Source organism: Scomber scombrus, chromosome 6 (assembly GCF_963691925.1).
Source record: "Scomber scombrus chromosome 6, fScoSco1.1, whole genome shotgun sequence".
Taxonomy (NCBI): Eukaryota; Metazoa; Chordata; class Actinopteri; order Scombriformes; family Scombridae; genus Scomber; species Scomber scombrus.
Window position 1 is genome coordinate 409,472 of NC_084975.1, and position 20,000 is coordinate 429,471.

At 41.8% G+C, this 20,000-nt stretch overlaps 2 protein-coding genes across 3 annotated transcripts in view; one reads left to right on the top strand and one right to left on the bottom strand.

Moving 5' to 3' along the window:
• kcnj11l (potassium inwardly rectifying channel subfamily J member 11, like) overlaps nucleotides 1–4,050 on the bottom strand; it is a 6,040-nt gene extending 1,990 nt beyond the window's left edge. The window contains exons 1-4 of the mRNA XM_062420842.1: nucleotides 3,892–4,050; nucleotides 1,939–2,175; nucleotides 1,234–1,503; nucleotides 952–1,159 (exon numbers count right to left, since the gene is read on the bottom strand). Coding sequence (XP_062276826.1) covers nucleotides 952–1,159; nucleotides 1,234–1,503; nucleotides 1,939–2,175; nucleotides 3,892–4,050 — 874 coding nt within the window. The remainder of the gene's footprint in view (nucleotides 1–951; nucleotides 1,160–1,233; nucleotides 1,504–1,938; nucleotides 2,176–3,891) is intronic.
• Nucleotides 4,051–6,035: 1,985 nt separating this feature from the next.
• Nucleotides 6,036–20,000, top strand: part of zgc:171459 (uncharacterized protein LOC562056 homolog) — a 14,974-nt gene continuing 1,009 nt past the window's right edge. The window contains exons 1-11 of one of the 2 annotated variants that reach the window (XM_062420386.1): nucleotides 6,036–6,127; nucleotides 6,252–6,345; nucleotides 13,538–13,625; nucleotides 15,323–15,653; nucleotides 16,648–16,741; nucleotides 16,863–16,950; nucleotides 17,570–17,897; nucleotides 18,164–18,257; nucleotides 18,585–18,672; nucleotides 18,868–19,192; nucleotides 19,787–19,880. In XM_062420386.1, the coding sequence (XP_062276370.1) occupies nucleotides 6,079–6,127; nucleotides 6,252–6,345; nucleotides 13,538–13,625; nucleotides 15,323–15,653; nucleotides 16,648–16,741; nucleotides 16,863–16,950; nucleotides 17,570–17,897; nucleotides 18,164–18,257; nucleotides 18,585–18,672; nucleotides 18,868–19,192; nucleotides 19,787–19,880 (1,673 nt within the window). In that variant the 5' untranslated portion in view covers nucleotides 6,036–6,078. The remainder of the gene's footprint in view (nucleotides 6,128–6,251; nucleotides 6,346–13,537; nucleotides 13,626–15,322; nucleotides 15,654–16,647; nucleotides 16,742–16,862; nucleotides 16,951–17,569; nucleotides 17,898–18,163; nucleotides 18,258–18,584; nucleotides 18,673–18,867; nucleotides 19,193–19,786; nucleotides 19,881–20,000) is intronic. The other variant, XM_062420387.1, reaches the window with a different exon arrangement.

Sequence of the window (20,000 nt, forward strand, 5' to 3'; positions counted from 1 at the left end):
GGTACCAGGTACTATCCCTGATGGAGCAGCAGGTACCAGGTACTATCCCTGATGGAGGAGCAGGTACCAGGTACTATCCCTGATGGAGCAGCAGGTACCAGGTACTATCCCTGATGGAGGAGCAGCAGGTACCAGGTACTATCCCTGATGGAGCAGCAGCAGGTACCAGGTACTATCTCTGATGGAGCAGCAGCAGGTACCAGGTACTATCCCTGATGGAGCAGCAGCAGGTACCAGGTACTATCCCTGATGGAGCAGCAGGTACCAGGTACTATCCCTGATGGAGGAACAGCAGGTACCAGGTACTATCCCTGATGGAGCAGCAGGTACCAGGTACTATCCCTGATGGAGCAGCAGGTACCAGGTACTATCCCTGATGGAGCAGCAGCAGGTACCAGGTACTATCCCTGATGGAGCAGCAGGTACCAGGTACTATCCCTGATGGAGGAGCAGCAGGTACCAGGTACTATGCCTACGGACTAGAAATGAGTAGAGCTAGAACTATATAATGGAAAAGCCCCATAGAACATGAACTTCGTGTTGCTACGTGTTGCTGCTTGGTCTCTCTCTGTTTCTCTCTCAGGCGCCCCCTATCTGTCTCTGTCTGTACTGTCAGGTAGAAACAGCTGAGTTGGATCAGTAATCAGCTGGTGAGGTGAGGTGGGAACTTTTCTCCTCAGCATGTTTTTGCGTTTTCATTTCTTTTGTTAGTTTGTTCAGTTCAGGATGAAGATCATCGCTAACCTCATTTTTGGTTTTGTGTGGTTCAACTAGGATTCAATTATTTTTTTGTTTTCACTGTTGATTTAAAGTAAAACCTTAAAGATGAATTCTCTCGTGTTGTTGGTCTCTAGTGGAGCCTGTGTGTGTTAGAGGGAGCGTAACCCGTCTCATCTAACAGGAACTCCTCATTGTGAGGTGTAGATGTTGGACCCAAAGGTGCATGCTGACCTTCCAGGATGACGATGATCTCCAGGTCCTCGGAGGACAGCGAATGGGCGGAAAGCTCGTACAGAGGACTTCCTCTCTCCATGGTGTGGCTGATGATCAGAGGAGAAACCAGGAAGATGCCGTTACTCCTCAGAGGATTCTCCACCTGGATGTCCAGCTGACACACCGGGATCACCTCGCCCTCCGCCGTCACCGTCCGCCGGATCACCTGCACACACCGAAACCGGCTTCAGCAAAGCACTTTAAAAATCGGTAACCTGAGACGGGCGAGCGCGACCTCACCTGCAGCTGAATGGTGGCAGAGATGATCATACTCTTCCTCAGGTCGCCCACTCTGAACATGAAGGTGGGCCGGCCATTTCGAGGCGCGATGACGGCGTTTCTGGAGAAGATGAGCGTCTCGGCCCGCCGGTTGGCCTGCGCCGTCTTCATGAACACACAGCCGAGCATCACGGCGTTGACGATCAGACCCAAAATGTTCTGCACGATCAGCACAGTGATGGCCAGAGGACACTCCTCCGTCACCATCCGGCCCCCAAAACCGATGGTCACCTGGAGAGGACGAAAGCCGCGCTGTCAACAGTCTGCAGCTTTTTACTAATGTGATCACATTTATTATCAACTAAGTAATGAGTCTGAATTTTACAGCAGGCTGCAGTAATTACTGTGAGAAGCACCATGCAGTAATTTAGCCAAAAATATTGTAGTTTAAATGTAATTTTGTGGTTAACATGAAAACGCTGCTGTGATATTACTGTGAATTGTTGTCATTTCAGATCATAACTACAGTATCATATTGTAATTCTGTATTTTCACAGTAACATTGTGTCTGGTTTGCTGTACAAACACAATAATACATTACTGTGAATTCATATAAATAACTGTAGAATAATTACAGTATAACACTGTGGATTTACTGCAACTAGCCAGCAGTTTACTGTGAAATGACAATAATCATTTTCACAGTGTGCATCATGAGACTCTCACCTGGACCTCGATGGAGAAGAGGAAGGCGGAGGTGAAGGAGTGGATGGCGGTGACGCAGGGGACGGGGCCCGGCTCCTCGGAGTCACGAGGCTGCAGGTCTCCATGAGCGAAGGCCAGGAGCCACCAGATCATAGCGAACAGCATCCAGGAGCAGAGGAAGGCCGAGGTGAAGATGAGGAGGGAGTAATGCCACTTCAGGTCCACCATGGTGGTGAAGACATCCTGCAGGAAGCGACCCTGAAACACACCAAGAACCACCAGTCGTGTTTCTGCCTCAATGGAAGTCCACTGTTCTCTGTTCTCTGCTTTTACTCTCTGAATATCTAAATCCACTAAGTTCACCAGGGTTAAAACACACAATAATACAATGACCAACACCAACTGATCAATAGAAATATGAAAAGCAGAAAAATAAAGTGAAACAACAACAAAAATAAATAAATATAAATCATACAAAGTATTAATGAACTATCAGTTTTTATCTAACTTTTTCTTCTCCAGGCTTTTGCCTCAGAACCTGCAAACTTAAATACATCAAAACTAAAAAGACTTTTCATTCTTTGCTCATCAGAACGCAGATACACGTCAGGATCCAGTCGAGTCAGTGATCATGTCCAGTTGCACATGATCACGGTGACGTCACCTGTTGGTTTGTGGACTCCTATTTAGAAAACTCAAATTTTGCACCTTGACCATCACCATCTTGGTTTCTTTGAAGCCAGAAGTGATGAGAAGTGACCTGAGTCCTACAACAGCTCGTCATGCATCACCATGGTAACGCCCTGTCAATCATACGGTGCTTTATCGACTGTTTTACTCTAAACGGAGCCACGATTTACTAAATGAACATCATCTGTGTTAAAGAAGACTTTAAACTCATCAGGAAACTGTTTACTGATTTTCTCATACACTTGTTTTTGGAGCCAGTGGAGTCGCCCCCTGCTGGCCGTTACAGAGAATGCAGGTTTGAGTCTACAGCTGTGTCTGCTATGACTTCCTATCTGCTCCCTGGTGTTGTTGACTTCCTACCTGCTTCCTGATGTTGTTGACTTCCTACCTGCTCCCTGATGTTCCTGACTTCCTACCTGCTTCCTGATGTTGTTGACTTCCTACCTGCTCCCTGATGTTCCTGACTTCCTACCTGCTCCCTGATGTTGTTGACTTCCTACCTGCTTCCTCATGTTCCTGACTTCCTATCTGCTTCCTGATGTTCCTGACTTCCTACCTGCTTCCTCATGTTCCTGACTTCCTACCTGCTTCCTGATGTTCCTGACTTCCTACCTGCTTCCTGATGTTCCTGACTTCCTATCTGCTTCCTGATGTTCCTGACTTCCTACCTGCTTCCTCATGTTCCTGACTTCCTACCTGCTTCCTGATGTTCCTGACTTCCTACCTGCTTCCTGATGTTCCTGACTTCCTACCTGCTTCCTGATGTTCCTGACTTCCTACCTGCTTCCTGATGTTCCTGACTTCCTACCTGCTTCCTGATGTTGTTGACTTCCTACCTGCTTCCTCATGTTCCTGACTTCCTATCTGCTTCCTGATGTTCCTGACTTCCTACCTGCTTCCTCATGTTCCTGACTTCCTACCTGCTTCCTGATGTTCCTGACTTCCTACCTGCTTCCTGATGTTCCTGACTTCCTACCTGCTTCCTGATGTTCCTGACTTCCTACCTGCTTCCTGATGTTCCTGACTTCCTACCTGCTTCCTGATGTTGTTGACTTCCTACCTGCTTCCTGATGTTGTTGACTTCCTACCTGCTCCCTGATGTTGTTGACTTCCTACCTGCTCCCTGATGTTCTTGACTTCCTACCTGCTCCCTGATGTTCTTGACTTCCTACCTGCTCCCTGATGTTCCTGACTTCCTACCTGCTTCCCGATGTTCCTGACTTCCTACCTGCTTCCCGATGTTCCTGACTTCCTACCTGCTTCCCGATGTTCTTGACTTCCTACCTGCTCCCTGATGTTCTTGTGAGCCACGTTGCAGGATCCGGTCTTAGTGATGAAACGAGCTTTCTGAGATCTGGATCGGCTTCGGTTCGACTGGTTCTGATCCTCAGCGAGCCGAGTCAGCAGGAAGCCGTCCGGCAGGAGGCCTTTACGGGCCAGCATGCTGCTACACACAACTACACACATATACACACATTAATACACATTAATACACATTAATGCATACTGCTACACACAACTACACACATATACACACATTAATACACATTAATACACATTAATGCATGCTGCTACACACAACTACACACATATACACAAGTTAATACACATTAATACACACAACTACACACAACTACACACATAAACACATTAATACACACACACACACACACACATAAACACACACACACACACACACACACACATTAATATACACACACACACACACACACACACACACCTGATTCCATCACTTCTGAATGAATGCTAAAATAATAAATGAATGAATAATAAATAATAATAAATTAAAACATACTGATGTCGCTTCTGCTGAATGTTACATAATAATGATCAGCTGATCAGCTGCAGGTTGTTTAGCTCGCGGATCGCTGCACGCGGCGGGATGAAGATGATGAAGGTGAAGGTGATGAAGATGATGATGATGATGAAGGTTAGGATGAAGATGTTACCTGAAGCAGCTGATCTGTGTTCAGATTAAAGTGATGTCAGACTGATCCTCCATCATCTCTATGACGTCAAGCTACAGCACACTGCACCACTTCCTGTCTACTCCTTCACAATAAAACAGTAAAAAGCCTTTAAGAGCAGCTACAGATGTTTCAACACATCACGTTCAGTGCTGTTTATTGATGTTTAAGTTGAAAGCAAACCCAACATAAAAAAGTCCAAAAATAAATACATAAATAATGATATAACAATAGTCATAATAAAAGTGTTTATCATTGTTCTAATCAATAATAAACTGTTCTCTAATCCCAAATAAAGAAACTTGCTCCAGCTGTAATAATAAGGCAGAAGAATAAATAACTTACATAAAGAGGATTATTAGGTTTTATTGTCTTAACTCATGAATTTACAGTCAAGTTCATAAACTGTAGAAAAGCTTTTACTGTGAATGTTTGGTCTCAATCCTTCATCTTAAAGCGTTTACTCCTTTAGCTCCTAAAACACACAGTGATTAGTTTCTGTTTCTTTGCATTTCTATCTTCAGAGTATATATGTAGTAAATATATATAATATATAAATATAAATATATATATGTATATATATATATATAATATATAAATATATAATATATAAATATAAATATATATGTATATATATGTATATATATAATATATAAATATATATATATGTATATATATATATAAATATAAATATATATATGTATATATAATATATGAATATAAATATATATATGTATATATATAATATATAAATATATAATATATAAATATAAATATATATATGTATATACATATATAAATAAATATATGTATATATATACGGACTGTTTATGCTTACTAGCCCCGCCCCCTGGCTGTGTGGTCACGTGACAGGAGGCAGGCTACTAGCCCCGCCTCCCCGGTCACGTGACAGGAGGAAGGCTACTAGCCCCGCCTCCCCCGGTCATGTGACAGGACGCAGGTCAGGGCGGGGTTAACGCTGCTCTCCGGTAACGGTAACGGATTTCCCGCTGCAGCCTGTTCAGCGGTGATGACGTAAACAAGAACCGGCAGCAGACGCTAGGATCTGTCTCCGGTACCGGAGCCCGGTGTGTCGGTGTGGCGGGAAGCCCAGTGTGTTTAGGTTAGCCAGGAGGCTAACTGCTAGCAGCCTGCTGCTTCTAACGGTCGACCGGGAGAACACCGGGAGTCTACCAGACACCGGACACCGGACACCGGACACCGGCCACCGGCGTAGGCAGCCGCCCGGTGAGCATCACGGGACACCGGCATCGGGAGGATGGAGGGAAATACCGCCGGTAAACCTACAGGAGGCGCTAGCGGATGTAGCTAGTTAGCATCAGGCCTGAACACCAGCACCTACCAGCCCTCCAACCAACCAACCCCCCGTGTTGCCCCCCCACCAGGAACCCCCCCCCCCTTCCAGGATCCCCACCCCCCCCCCGTGTTGCCCCCCCACCAGGAACCCCCCCCCCGTGTTGCCATGGAGATGGTGCTGAACCCGCCGCAGCTCGTAGACTCCTCCTATAAGAGTAAGTAGCTGCTACAGCTGATACACAGGTGAGCTGACCTGTGACCTCTGACCTCTACCTGTGACCTCTGACCTCTACCTGTGACCTCTGACCTCTATCTGTGACCTCTGACCTCTACCTGCAGTGACGGAGGAAGACGTGAAGAGGCTGATTGAGTTCAGAGCTTCTAACGAGGCTTTGTTTACCGGGAAGAGAAACTCTGCTAAGATAGCCTGGAGGTAGGAGCTGCAACCTTTATATATATTATTATACTATTATATATATTAATGTATGTATATATTATATATTTATATATGTATATATTATTATATATTTATATATGTATATATATGTATGTATCAGTGAGGTTGCAGGTCTCACTACATGCAGACTGTGACTCCTGCAGGTGTTTAACAGTAAAGTTACAGCTCGCTGATTAGAGATAAAATAATATAATAATATAAATAATATAATAATATAAATATCACGATACTTTTTACCAAATAACTCCATATTGATATTGTAGAGACTGTCGGTGCTTCACTAAATGTTTGCACAGTGAGATTATTGATGAATAATCATCAGTAAAGACAAAGTGAGTAAAATGTAAATAATAGAACAGCTACGCTATATCACGATATAATATAATATATATAATATAATATATAATATATAATATATAATATATAATATATAATATAATATATAATATAATATATAATATAATATATAATATAATATATAATATAATATATAATATAATATATAATATATAATATAATATATAATATATAATATATAATATATAATATAATATAATATATAATATAATATATAATATAATATATAATATAATATATAATATAATATATATAATATAATATATATAATATAATATATAATATATAATATATAATATATAATATAATATAATATATAATATAATATATAATATAATATATAATATAATATATAATATAATATATATAATATAATATATAATATCGCCCAGCGCTACGATGTACAATAATAATAACACAACAAATATCAACAGTTAGTAAAAGGCTGTCTGATAAAAGTGAGATTTAAAACATGACCCTGAGTCTGAGGGGCCCAACGCGAGGCTCCGGCCCCTCTGCTGACCAGCTGAGGGGCCCAACGCGTGGCTCCGGCCCCTCTGCTGACCAGCTGAGGGGCCCAACGCGAGGCTCCGGCCCCTCTGCTGACCAGCTGAGGGAACGCGACGCTCCGGCCCCTCTGCTGACCAGCTGAGGGGCCCAACGCGAGGCTCCGGCCCCTCTGCTGACCAGCTGAGGGGCCCAACGCGAGGCTCCGGCCCCTCTGCTGACCAGCTGAGGGAACGCGAGGCTCCGGCCCCTCTGCTGACCAGCTGAGGGGCCCAACGCGTGGCTCCGGCCCCTCTGCTGACCAGCTGAGGGAACGCGAGGCTCCGGCCCCTCTGCTGACCAGCTGAGGGGCCCAACGCGAGGCTCCGGCCCCTCTGCTGACCAGCTGAGGAAACGCGAGGCTCCGGCCCCTCTGCTGACCAGCTGAGGGGCCCAACGCGAGGCTCCGGCCCCTCTGCTGACCAGCTGAGGGGCCCAACGCGAGGCTCCGGCCCCTCTGCTGACCAGCTGAGGGGCCCAACGCGGGGCTCCGGCCCCTCTGCTGACCAGCTGAGGGGCCCAACGCGGGGCTCCGGCCCCTCTGCTGACCAGCTGAGGGGCCCAACGCGGGGCTCCGGCCCCTCTGCTGACCAGCTGAGGGGCCCAACGCGGGGCTCCGGCCCCTCTGCTGACATATCTGATCATTCACAGCTTTAAAGCTGCAGTAACGTAGTCGAGAGTTCAACCTGCTGGAGTCTGTTTCTGCTGCTGATGCAGTTTAACATTTATACATTAATACATTAATACATTAATACAATAATACATTAATACATTAATACATTTATACATTAATACATTTATACATTAATACATTTATACATTAATACATTAATACATTAATACATTTATACATTAATACATTAACACATTAATACATTTATACATTAATACAATAATACATTAATACATTTATACATTTATACATTAATACATTTATACATTTATACAATAAAACATTAAAACATTAATACATTAATACATTAATACATTTATACATCACACTGAGGTTGGAGGTCCCATAAGATACAGAGAATCAGGTTTAGCTCCATGTTTCCACAGAAGGAGGACTGGTTTATTATTATGGGATGTTTAATGGTCAGTGTGAACAGGACTACTGGTTTATTATTATGGGATGTTTAATGGTCAGTGTGAACAGGACTACTGGTTTATTATTATGGGATGTTTAATGGTCAGTGTGAACAGGACTACTGGTTTATTATTATGGGATGTTTAATGGTCAGTGTGAACAGGACTACTGGTTTATTATTATGGGATGTTTAATGGTCAGTGTGAACAGGACTGGTTTATTATTATGGGATGTTTAATGGTCAGTGTGAACAGGACTGGTTTATTATTATGGGATGTTTAATGGTCAGTGTGAACAGGATTACTGGTTTATTATTATGGGATGTTTAATGGTCAGTGTGAACAGGACTACTGGTTTATTATTATGGGATGTTTAATGGTCAGTGTGAACAGGACTACTGGTTTATTATTATGGGATGTTTAATGGTCAGTGTGAACAGGACTACTGGTTTATTATTATGGGATGTTTAATGGTCAGTGTGAACAGGACTACTGGTTTATTATTATGGGATGTTTAATGGTCAGTGTGAACAGGACTACTGGTTTATTATTATGGGATGTTTAATGGTCAGTGTGAACAGGACTGGTTTATTATTATGGGATGTTTAATGGTCAGTGTGAACAGGACTACTGGTTTATTATTATGGGATGTTTAATGGTCAGTGTGAACAGGACTGGTTTATTATTATGGGATGTTTAATGGTCAGTGTGAACAGGACTACTGGTTTATTATTATGGGATGTTTAATGGTCAGTGTGAACAGGACTACTGGTTTATTATTATGGGATGTTTAATGGTCAGTGTGAACAGGACTACTGGTTTATTATTATGGGATGTTTAATGGTCAGTGTGAACAGGACTACTGGTTTATTATTATGGGATGTTTAATGGTCAGTGTGAACAGGACTGGTTTATTATTATGGGATGTTTAATGGTCAGTGTGAACAGGACTACTGGTTTATTATTATGGGATGTTTAATGGTCAGTGTGAACAGGACTGGTTTATTATTATGGGATGTTTAATGGTCAGTGTGAACAGGACTGGTTTATTATTATGGGATGTTTAATGGTCAGTGTGAACAGGACTGGTTTATTATTATGGGATGTTTAATGGTCAGTGTGAACAGGACTGGTTTATTATTATGGGATGTTTAATGGTCAGTGTGAACAGGACTGGTTTATTATTATGGGATGTTTAATGGTCAGTGTGAACAGGACTGGTTTATTATTATGGGATGTTTAATGGTCAGTGTGAACAGGACTACTGGTTTATTATTATGGGATGTTTAATGGTCAGTGTGAACAGGACTGGTTTATTATTATGGGATGTTTAATGGTCAGTGTGAACAGGACTACTGGTTTATTATTATGGGATGTTTAATGGTCAGTGTGAACAGGACTGGTTTATTATTATGGGATGTTTAATGGTCAGTGTGAACAGGACTGGTTTATTATTATGGGATGTTTAATGGTCAGTGTGAACAGGACTGGTTTATTATTATGGGATGTTTAATGGTCAGTGTGAACAGGACTACTGGTTTATTATTATGGGATGTTTAATGGTCAGTGTGAACAGGACTACTGGTTTATTATTATGGGATGTTTAATGGTCAGTGTGAACAGGACTGGTTTATTATTATGGGATGTTTAATGGTCAGTGTGAACAGGACTACTGGTTTATTATTATGGGATGTTTAATGGTCAGTGTGAACAGGACTGGTTTATTATTATGGGATGTTTAATGGTCAGTGTGAACAGGACTGGTTTATTATTATGGGATGTTTAATGGTCAGTGTGAACAGGACTGGTTTATTATTATGGGATGTTTAATGGTCAGTGTGAACAGGACTGGTTTATTATTATGGGATGTTTAATGGTCAGTGTGAACAGGACTACTGGTTTATTATTATGGGATGTTTAATGGTCAGTGTGAACAGGACTACTGGTTTATTATTATGGGATGTTTAATGGTCAGTGTGAACAGGACTGGTTTATTATTATGGGATGTTTAATGGTCAGTGTGAACAGGACTACTGGTTTATTATTATGGGATGTTTAATGGTCAGTGTGAACAGGACTGGTTTATTATTATGGGATGTTTAATGGTCAGTGTGAACAGGACTGGTTTATTATTATGGGATGTTTAATGGTCAGTGTGAACAGGACTGGTTTATTATTATGGGATGTTTAATGGTCAGTGTGAACAGGACTACTGGTTTATTATTATGGGATGTTTAATGGTCAGTGTGAACAGGACTACTGGTTTATTATTATGGGATGTTTAATGGTCAGTGTGAACAGGACTACTGGTTTATTATTATGGGATGTTTAATGGTCAGTGTGAACAGGACTACTGGTTTATTATTATGGGATGTTTAATGGTCAGTGTGAACAGGACTACTGGTTTATTATTATGGGATGTTTAATGGTCAGTGTGAACAGGACTACTGGTTTATTATTATGGGATGTTTAATGGTCAGTGTGAACAGGACTACTGGTTTATTATTATGGGATGTTTAATGGTCAGTGTGAACAGGACTACTGGTTTATTATTATGGGATGTTTAATGGTCAGTGTGAACAGGACTACTGGTTTATTATTATGGGATGTTTAATGGTCAGTGTGAACAGGACTACTGGTTTATTATTATGGGATGTTTAATGGTCAGTGTGAACAGGACTGGTTTATTATTATGGGATGTCTAATGGTCAGTGTGAACAGGACTGGTTTAGTATTATGGGATGTTTAATGGTCAGTGTGAACAGGACTACTGGTTTATTATTATGGGATGTTTAATGGTCAGTGTGAACAGGACTACTGGTTTATTATTATGGGATGTTTAATGGTCAGTGTGAACAGGACTGGTTTATTATTATGGGATGTTTAATGGTCAGTGTGAACAGGACTGGTTTATTATTATGGGATGTTTAATGGTCAGTGTGAACAGGACTGGTTTATTATTATGGGATGTTTAATGGTCAGTGTGAACAGGACTGGTTTATTATTATGGGATGTTTAATGGTCAGTGTGAACAGGACTGGTTTATTATTATGGGATGTTTAATGGTCAGTGTGAACAGGACTGGTTTATTATTATGGGATGTTTAATGGTCAGTGTGAACAGGACTGGTTTATTCTTATGGGATGTTTAATGGTCAGTGTGAACAGGACTACTGGTTTATTATTATGGGATGTTTAATGGTCAGTGTGAACAGGACTGGTTTATTATTATGGGATGTTTAATGGTCAGTGTGAACAGGACTACTGGTTTATTATTATGGGATGTTTAATGGTCAGTGTGAACAGGACTGGTTTATTATTATGGGATGTTTAATGGTCAGTGTGAACAGGACTGGTTTATTATTATGGGATGTTTAATGGTCAGTGTGAACAGGATTGGTTTATTATTATGGGATGTTTAATGGTCAGTGTGAACAGGACTGGTTTATTATTATGGGATGTTTAATGGTCAGTGTGAACAGGACTACTGGTTTATTATTATGGGATGTTTAATGGTCAGTGTGAACAGGACTACTGGTTTATTATTATGGGATGTTTAATGGTCAGTGTGAACAGGACTGGTTTATTATTATGGGATGTTTAATGGTCAGTGTGAACAGGACTGGTTTATTATTATGGGATGTTTAATGGTCAGTGTGAACAGGACTACTGGTTTATTATTATGGGATGTTTAATGGTCAGTGTGAACAGGACTACTGGTTTATTATTATGGGATGTTTAATGGTCAGTGTGAACAGGACTACTGGTTTATTATTATGGGATGTTTAATGGTCAGTGTGAACAGGACTACTGGTTTATTATTATGGGATGTTTAATGGTCAGTGTGAACAGGACTACTGGTTTATTATTATGGGATGTTTAATGGTCAGTGTGAACAGGACTGGTTTATTATTATGGGATGTTTAATGGTCAGTGTGAACAGGACTACTGGTTTATTATTATGGGATGTTTAATGGTCAGTGTGAACAGGACTGGTTTATTATTATGGGATGTTTAATGGTCAGTGTGAACAGGACTACTGGTTTATTATTATGGGATGTTTAATGGTCAGTGTGAACAGGACTACTGGTTTATTATTATGGGATGTTTAATGGTCAGTGTGAACAGGACTGGTTTATTATTATGGGATGTTTAATGGTCAGTGTGAACAGGATTACTGGTTTATTATTATGGGATGTTTAATGGTCAGTGTGAACAGGATTACTGGTTTAGTATTATGGGATGTTTAATGGTCAGTGTGAACAGGACTGGTTTATTATTATGGGATGTTTAATGGTCAGTGTGAACAGGACTGGTTTATTATTATGGGATGTTTAATGGTCAGTGTGAACAGGATTACTGGTTTATTATTATGGGATGTTTAATGGTCAGTGTGAACAGGATTACTGGTTTAGTATTATGGGATGTTTAATGGTCAGTGTGAACAGGACTGGTTTATTATTATGGGATGTTTAATGGTCAGTGTGAACAGGACTACTGGTTTATTATTATGGGATGTTTAATGGTCAGTGTGAACAGGACTGGTTTATTATTATGGGATGTTTAATGGTCAGTGTGAACAGGACTGGTTTATTATTATGGGATGTTTAATGGTCAGTGTGAACAGGACTGGTTTATTATTATGGGATGTTTAATGGTCAGTGTGAACAGGACTGGTTTATTATTATGGGATGTTTAATGGTCATTGTGAACAGGATTACTGGTTTATTATTATGGGATGTTTAATGGTCAGTGTGAACAGGACTGGTTTAGTATTATGGGATGTTTAATGGTCAGTGTGAACAGGACTGGTTTATTATTATGGGATGTTTAATGGTCAGTGTGAACAGGACTACTGGTTTATTATTATGGGATGTTTAATGGTCAGTGTGAACAGGACTGGTTTATTATTATGGGATGTTTAATGGTCAGTGTGAACAGGACTACTGGTTTATTATTATGGGATGTTTAATGGTCAGTGTGAACAGGACTACTGGTTTATTATTATGGGATGTTTAATGGTCAGTGTGAACAGGACTACTGGTTTATTATTATGGGATGTTTAATGGTCAGTGTGAACAGGAGGATCACAGCTGTTCATGACTCACGTGTGACCTCGTGCTTTAAACCATGAGTGACAGCTTCCTGTCAGCTGACCTGTTACTTCCTGTGTTGCTCAGCACCATCCTGAAGGGTTTGGGTCTGGAGGGGAAGCTGACCGCCGACCAGATCGCTAAGAAGTGGGACAACCTGCGCACCAAGTACAAGGTAGGGTTCTCTAGAGGTTCTCTAGAGGTTCTCTAGAGGTTCTCTAAAGGTTCTATAGAGGTTCTCTAAAGGTTCTATAGAGGTTCTCTAAAGGTTCTCTAGAGGTTCTCTAGAGGTTCTCTAAAGGTTCTCTAGAGGTTCTATAAAGGTTCTATAGAGGTTCTCTAAAGGTTCTATAGAGGTTCTCTAAAGGTTCTCTAAAGGTTCTCTAAAGGTTCTCTAAAGGTTCTATAGAGGTTCTCTAAAGGTTATCTAAAGGTTCTCTAGAGGTTCTCTAAAGGTTCTCTAAAGGTTCTCTAGAGGTTCTCTTAAGGTTCTATAGAGGTTCTCTAGAGGTTCTCTAGAGGTTCTCTAGAGGTTCTCTAGAGGTTCTCTTAAGGTTCTCTAAAGGTTCTCTTAAGGTTCTCTTAAGGTTCTCTAGAGGTTCTCTTAAGGTTCTCTAGAGGTTCTCTAGAGGTTCTCTAGAGGTTCTATAGAGGTTCTCTAGAGGTTCTATAGAGGTTCTCTAAAGGTTCTACAGAGGTTCTCTAGAGGTTCTCTTAATGTTCTCTAGAGGTTCTCTAAAAGTTCTCTAGAGGTTCTCTCTCTCTCTACATGTGTGTGTGAGTGGTTCCTCTCTCTCTCTTCATGTGTGTGAGTGGTTCCTCTCTCTCTCTACATGTGTGTGTGAGTGGTTCCTCTCTCTCTTCATGTGTGTGTGAGTGGTTCCTCTCTCTCTACATGTGTGTGTGAGTGGTTCCTCTCTCTCTACATGTGTGTGTGAATGGTTCCTCTCTCTCTTCATGTGTGTGTGAGTGGTTCCTCTCTCTCTACATGTGTGTGTGAGTGGTTCCTCTCTCTCTACATGTGTGTGTGAGTGGTTCCTCTCTCTCTCTCTACATGTGTGTGTGAGTGGTTCCTCTCTCTCTACATGTGTGTGTGAGTGGTTCCTCTCTCTCTACATGTGTGTGTGAGTGGTTCCTCTCTCTACATGTGTGTGTGAGTGGTTCCTCTCTCTACATGTGTGTGTGAGTGGTTCCTCTCTCTCTCTTCATGTGTGAGAGGTAACGTTCTCTCTCTCTCTCTACATGTGTGTGTGAGTGGTTCCTCTCTCTCTTCATGTGTGTGTGTGGTTCCTCTCTCTCTTCATGTGTGTGTGAGTGGTTCCTCTCTCTCTTCATGTGTGTGTGAGTGGTTCCTCTCTCTCTACATGTGTGTGTGAGTGGTTCCTCTCTACATGTGTGTGTGAGTGGTTCCTCTCTCTCTCTACATGTGTGTGTGAGTGGTTCCTCTCTCTACATGTGTGTGTGAGTGGTTCCTCTCTCTACATGTGTGTGTGAGTGGTTCCTCTCTCTCTCTACATGTGTGAGAGGTAACGTTCTCTCTCTCTCTCTACATGTGTGTGTGAGTGGTTCCTCTCTCTCTTCATGTGTGTGTGAGTGGTTCCTCTCTCTCTTCATGTGTGTGTGAGTGGTTCCTCTCTCTCTACATGTGTGTGTGAGTGGTTCCTCTCTCTCTACATGTGTGTGAGTGGTTCCTCTCTCTCTCTTCATGTGTGTGTGAGTGGTTCCTCTCTCTCTTCATGTGTGTGTGAGTGGTTCCTCTCTCTCTCCATGTGTGTGTGTGGTTCCTCTCTCTCTCCATGTGTGTGTGTGAGGTAACGTTCTCTCTCTCTCTTCATGTGTGTGAGGTAACGTTCTCTCTCTCTCTCTCTCCAGGACCTGAAGCAGCCGTACCAGGGTCAGGAGCACCTGGGTTCTGTGGTGGAGTCGTGGCCTTGGTTCCACATCATGGATGAAGCCATGCAGGGCCGTCTCTACAACAGCAACCTGGTGCTGAGCCCTGACAACGTCTGTGGTCACCGTGGCAACAGCCAGCCCAGCCAGAACCAGGAGAACACCGACATCCTGGAGTTCCTCATTAAGACGGAGATGGACGACTCGGTGGCGACGGAGACCTCCGAGGACGACGGAGCCATGCAGACGGAGGCTCCGCCCACAGAGGGAGTACCGATGGGCTGGAGGAGGATGAGCGAGTGCTCCTATAAGAGTAAAGATACACCAGGGGGGGGGGGGGGGGGGGGGGGGGGGGGGGGGGCTGCTGCTGCTGCTCTATAGATACTTATAGATAATCTATAGATACATATAGATAATCTATAGATACATATAGATAATCTATAGATAATCTATAGATACATATAGATAATCTATAGATAATCTATAGATACATATAGATAATCTATAGATAATCTATAGATACATATAGATAATCTATAGATAATCTATAGATACATATAGATACATATTGATAATCTATAGTTAATCTATAGATACATATAGATACATATTGATAATCTATAGATAATCTATAGATACATATAGATACATATAGATCAATATTGATAATCTATAGATACATATAGATACATATAGATCAATATTGATAATCTATAGATAATCTATAGATACATATAGATAATCTATAGATACATATAGATACATATAAATACATATAGATAATCTATAGATACATATAGATACATATTGATAATCTATAGATAATCTATAGATACATATAGATACATATTGATAATCTATAGATAATCTATAGATACATATAGATAATCTATAGATACATATAGATAATCTATAGATAATCTATAGATACATATAGATAATCTATAGATACATATAGATACATATAGATAATCTATAGATACATATAGATACATATTGATAATCTATAGATAATCTATAGATACATATTGATAATCTATAGATACATATAGATACATATTGATAATCTATAGATACATATAGATACATATTGATAATCTATAGATACATACGTCTTTTAAACTGCGTCACCAACCAATCACAGCGCAGCACTCACAGATAAAAGCCTGAATTATTATTAATTTGTTTCCTGCATGTTTGAAAACAATTCATCAGAGTTAAAAGAAAATAAATGTTCAAATAAACAATGAATCAATCAGATTATTGATTACTGTGACTGAGGGCCGTTTCCTGTTTTCTCGTTGAAGTGCCCGAACATGAAACGGAGCGAATGATCAAACTGAGAGCAGCTAACGAGGCGCTGTTTACCGGCAGGAAGCACTCAGCCAAACCAGCCTGGAGGTGAGTGTCAGCTGATCAATCAGATGATCAGATGATCAATAACATGATCAGATGATCAGTCAGCTGATCAATCAGATGATCAGATGATCAGTCAGCTGATCAATAACCTGTTTCTCCTCAGAGCCATCCTGTATGAGCTGGGCCTGCAGGGGAAACTGACCACAGAGCAGCTCGCTAAGAAATGGGACAACCTGAAGAGAAGATACAAGGTGAGTGACATCCCTGTGACATCACTGTGACATCACGTGACATCACTGTGACAACACTCTGACAACACTGTGACATCACCGTGACATCACGTGACAACACTGTAACATCACTGTGACAACACCGTGACATCACTGTGACAACACTGTGACATCACTGTGACATCACTGTGACAACACCGTGACATCACTGTGACAACACCGTGACATCACCGTGACATCACTGTGACAACACTGTGACATCACTGTGACATCACCGTGACATCACTGTGACATCACCGTGACATCACTGTGACATCACCGTGACAACACCGTGACATCACTGTGACAACACCGTGACATCACTGTGACATCACTGTGACAACACTGTGACATCACTGTGAAATCACGTGACATCACCGTGATTATAATGATCAGTTTATTGATTATCTGTTGATTATAAATCAGTTTATTGATTATAAATCAGTTTATTGATGATAATGAACAGTTTATTGATGATAATGAACAGTTTATTGATTATAGATCAGTTTATTGATGATAATGAACAGTTTATTGATGATAATGAACAGTTTATTGATTATAGATCAGTTTATTGATGATAATGATCCGTATTGTCCTGCAGGAGTTGAAGTTTCCAGCTCGTGGTGTAGAGACCAACCCGAGCTCGTGGCCGTGGTTTTACCGTATGAACGACGCCATGGAAGGCCGCTTCGCCGCCGCCGCGCCGATCCTCACGCCCATCGTGATGGACGAGGACGACGAATGCGAGCCGCTGTCACCCACGCCGAAGAAAAGAGCGCGGCGGAGCCGAGGAGGGATGGCCGAGTTCCTGACGGAGTCTGAGATGGATCTGCTGGTCGACTCCGACGACAAGAACGGAGCTCAGAGCCTCGGAGAGCTGCAGCGCCTCAACGAGCTCACCTACAAACGTCTGTCACTCATCAATAACTGTGATTGATCAGTATTTAACCTTTACATCAATAACTGTGATTGATCAGTATTTAACCTTTACATCAATAACTGTGATTGATCAGTATTTAACCTTTAACTGTGATGTTTATTCAATTTCCGACCACAGTTTTTTCTTCATAAATGACTGAAACTATTGATAGATGATCAGTGTGATTGATCAGCTGGTGTAGACGGATCAATAATGATCAGAGTGATTGATCATCTGGTGTAGACGGATCAATAATGATCAGTGTGTGTGTTTCAGTGACAGAAGAAGACACTCGCAGACTAATCGAGCTGAGAGCTGCTAACGAGTCTCTGTTCACTGGCAGGAGGAACACTGCTAAACCAGCCTGGAGGTAATCAATCAGTTAATCAATCAGTTAATCAATCAATCAATCAGTCAGTCAGTCAGTCAGTCAGTCAGTTAATCAGTTAATCAATCAGTCTTATAGGTAATGTTCAGTCCTGAATCACTTTAATCATGTATAATGTGTGTATATAATGTGTGTGTATAATGTGTGTATAATGTGTGTGTGTGTATATATAATGTGTGTATATAATGTGTGTGTGTAATGTGTGTGTGTGTGTGTGTGTTTTAGGGGCATAGTGAGGGAGCTGGGTCTGTGTGTGTATAATGTGTGTATATATAATGTGTGTGTGTAATGTGTGTGTGTGTGTTTTAGGGGCATAGTGAGGGAGCTGGGTCTGACAGGAAGGATCACACCTGACCAGGTGGCTAAGAAATGGGACAACCTGAAGACCAAGTTCAAGGTACCCAAACCTCCATGTATTAGATTATCTTTATTATTATCTTTATTATACAGACTGTATATTAGATTATCTTTATTATTCAGACTGTATATTAGATTATCTTTATTATACACTCTGTCTCTGAGGTCTGATGTCCTAGTCCAGATTTGTGACAGGAACTCGCAGCCAATTAGAGCTCTCCGTCTGTCTCTGCAGGACCTGAAGTTTCCCCCCCGAGGGATGGAGGGTCAGACCAACCCGGCCTCCTGGCCCTGGTTCCAGCTGATGAGCGACGCTCTGGAGGGCCGTCTGGCGGGAAAAGCTCCCCGTGTGACTCCTGTCTGGTCCAACGAGGAGGACGGCGTGTTCGTCTCGTCGCCCCCCCGCCCCTCCGACAGAGATTGTCTGATGGAGCAGAGGAGCAGCGTGTCGGAGCTGGAGAGCATGGTGGGAGGAGACCACGCGGAGGCAGACGGGATCGTCACGTACATCGACGCCAGCGGGGAAGAGTGCTCGACGCCGTCAGACCTGTCATACAAGAGTGAGACGCAGTCCTGTCTGCTTCCTGCCTGTTTCCTGTCTGCTTCCTGCCTGCTTCCTGTCTGCTTGCTGCCTACTTCCTGTCTGCTACCTGTCTGCTTCCTGCCTGCTTCCTGGCTGTGTCCTGTCTGCTACCTGTCTGCTTCCTGCCTGCTTCCTGGCTGTGTCCTGTCTGCTTCCTGTCTGTGTCCTGTCTGCATCCTGTCTGCTTCATGTCTGCTACCTGTCTGCTTCCTGCCTGCTTCCTGGCTGTGTCCTGTCTGCTTCCTGTCTGTGTCCTGTCTGCATCCTGTCTGCTTCCTGTCTGCTTCCTGTCTGCTTCCTGGCTGTGTCCTGTCTGCTTCCTGTCTGCATCCTGTCTGCTTCCTGTCTGCTTCCTGTCCGCAGGACGCCAAAACATCAGCTGATATCAGTGTCTGAATCATAATAAAACATTTAATTATACATTTAAAACTAAATGAGCTGCTGCATGTTTCAGTCTCAGTAAAACTTTTACAACGCAGTAATCTTTATTTTAATGTGCCACTCATTTCAATTCAATTTCATTTCTCACAGCTTAGTCAAATGAAACTAACTTTTTGTGTTTGTGTCTCAGTGACGGATCAGGACACGCGCAGGATGATTAAACTACGAGCTGCTAACGAGGCGTTGTTCACAGGAAGGAGAAACGCTGCCAAAGCTGCCTGGAAGTAAGATATAAGCTGCTATTATATACTCTATATTAGATTATCTTTATTATACAGACTGTATATTAGATTATCTTTATTATACAGACTGTATATTAGATTATCTTTATTATACAGACTGTA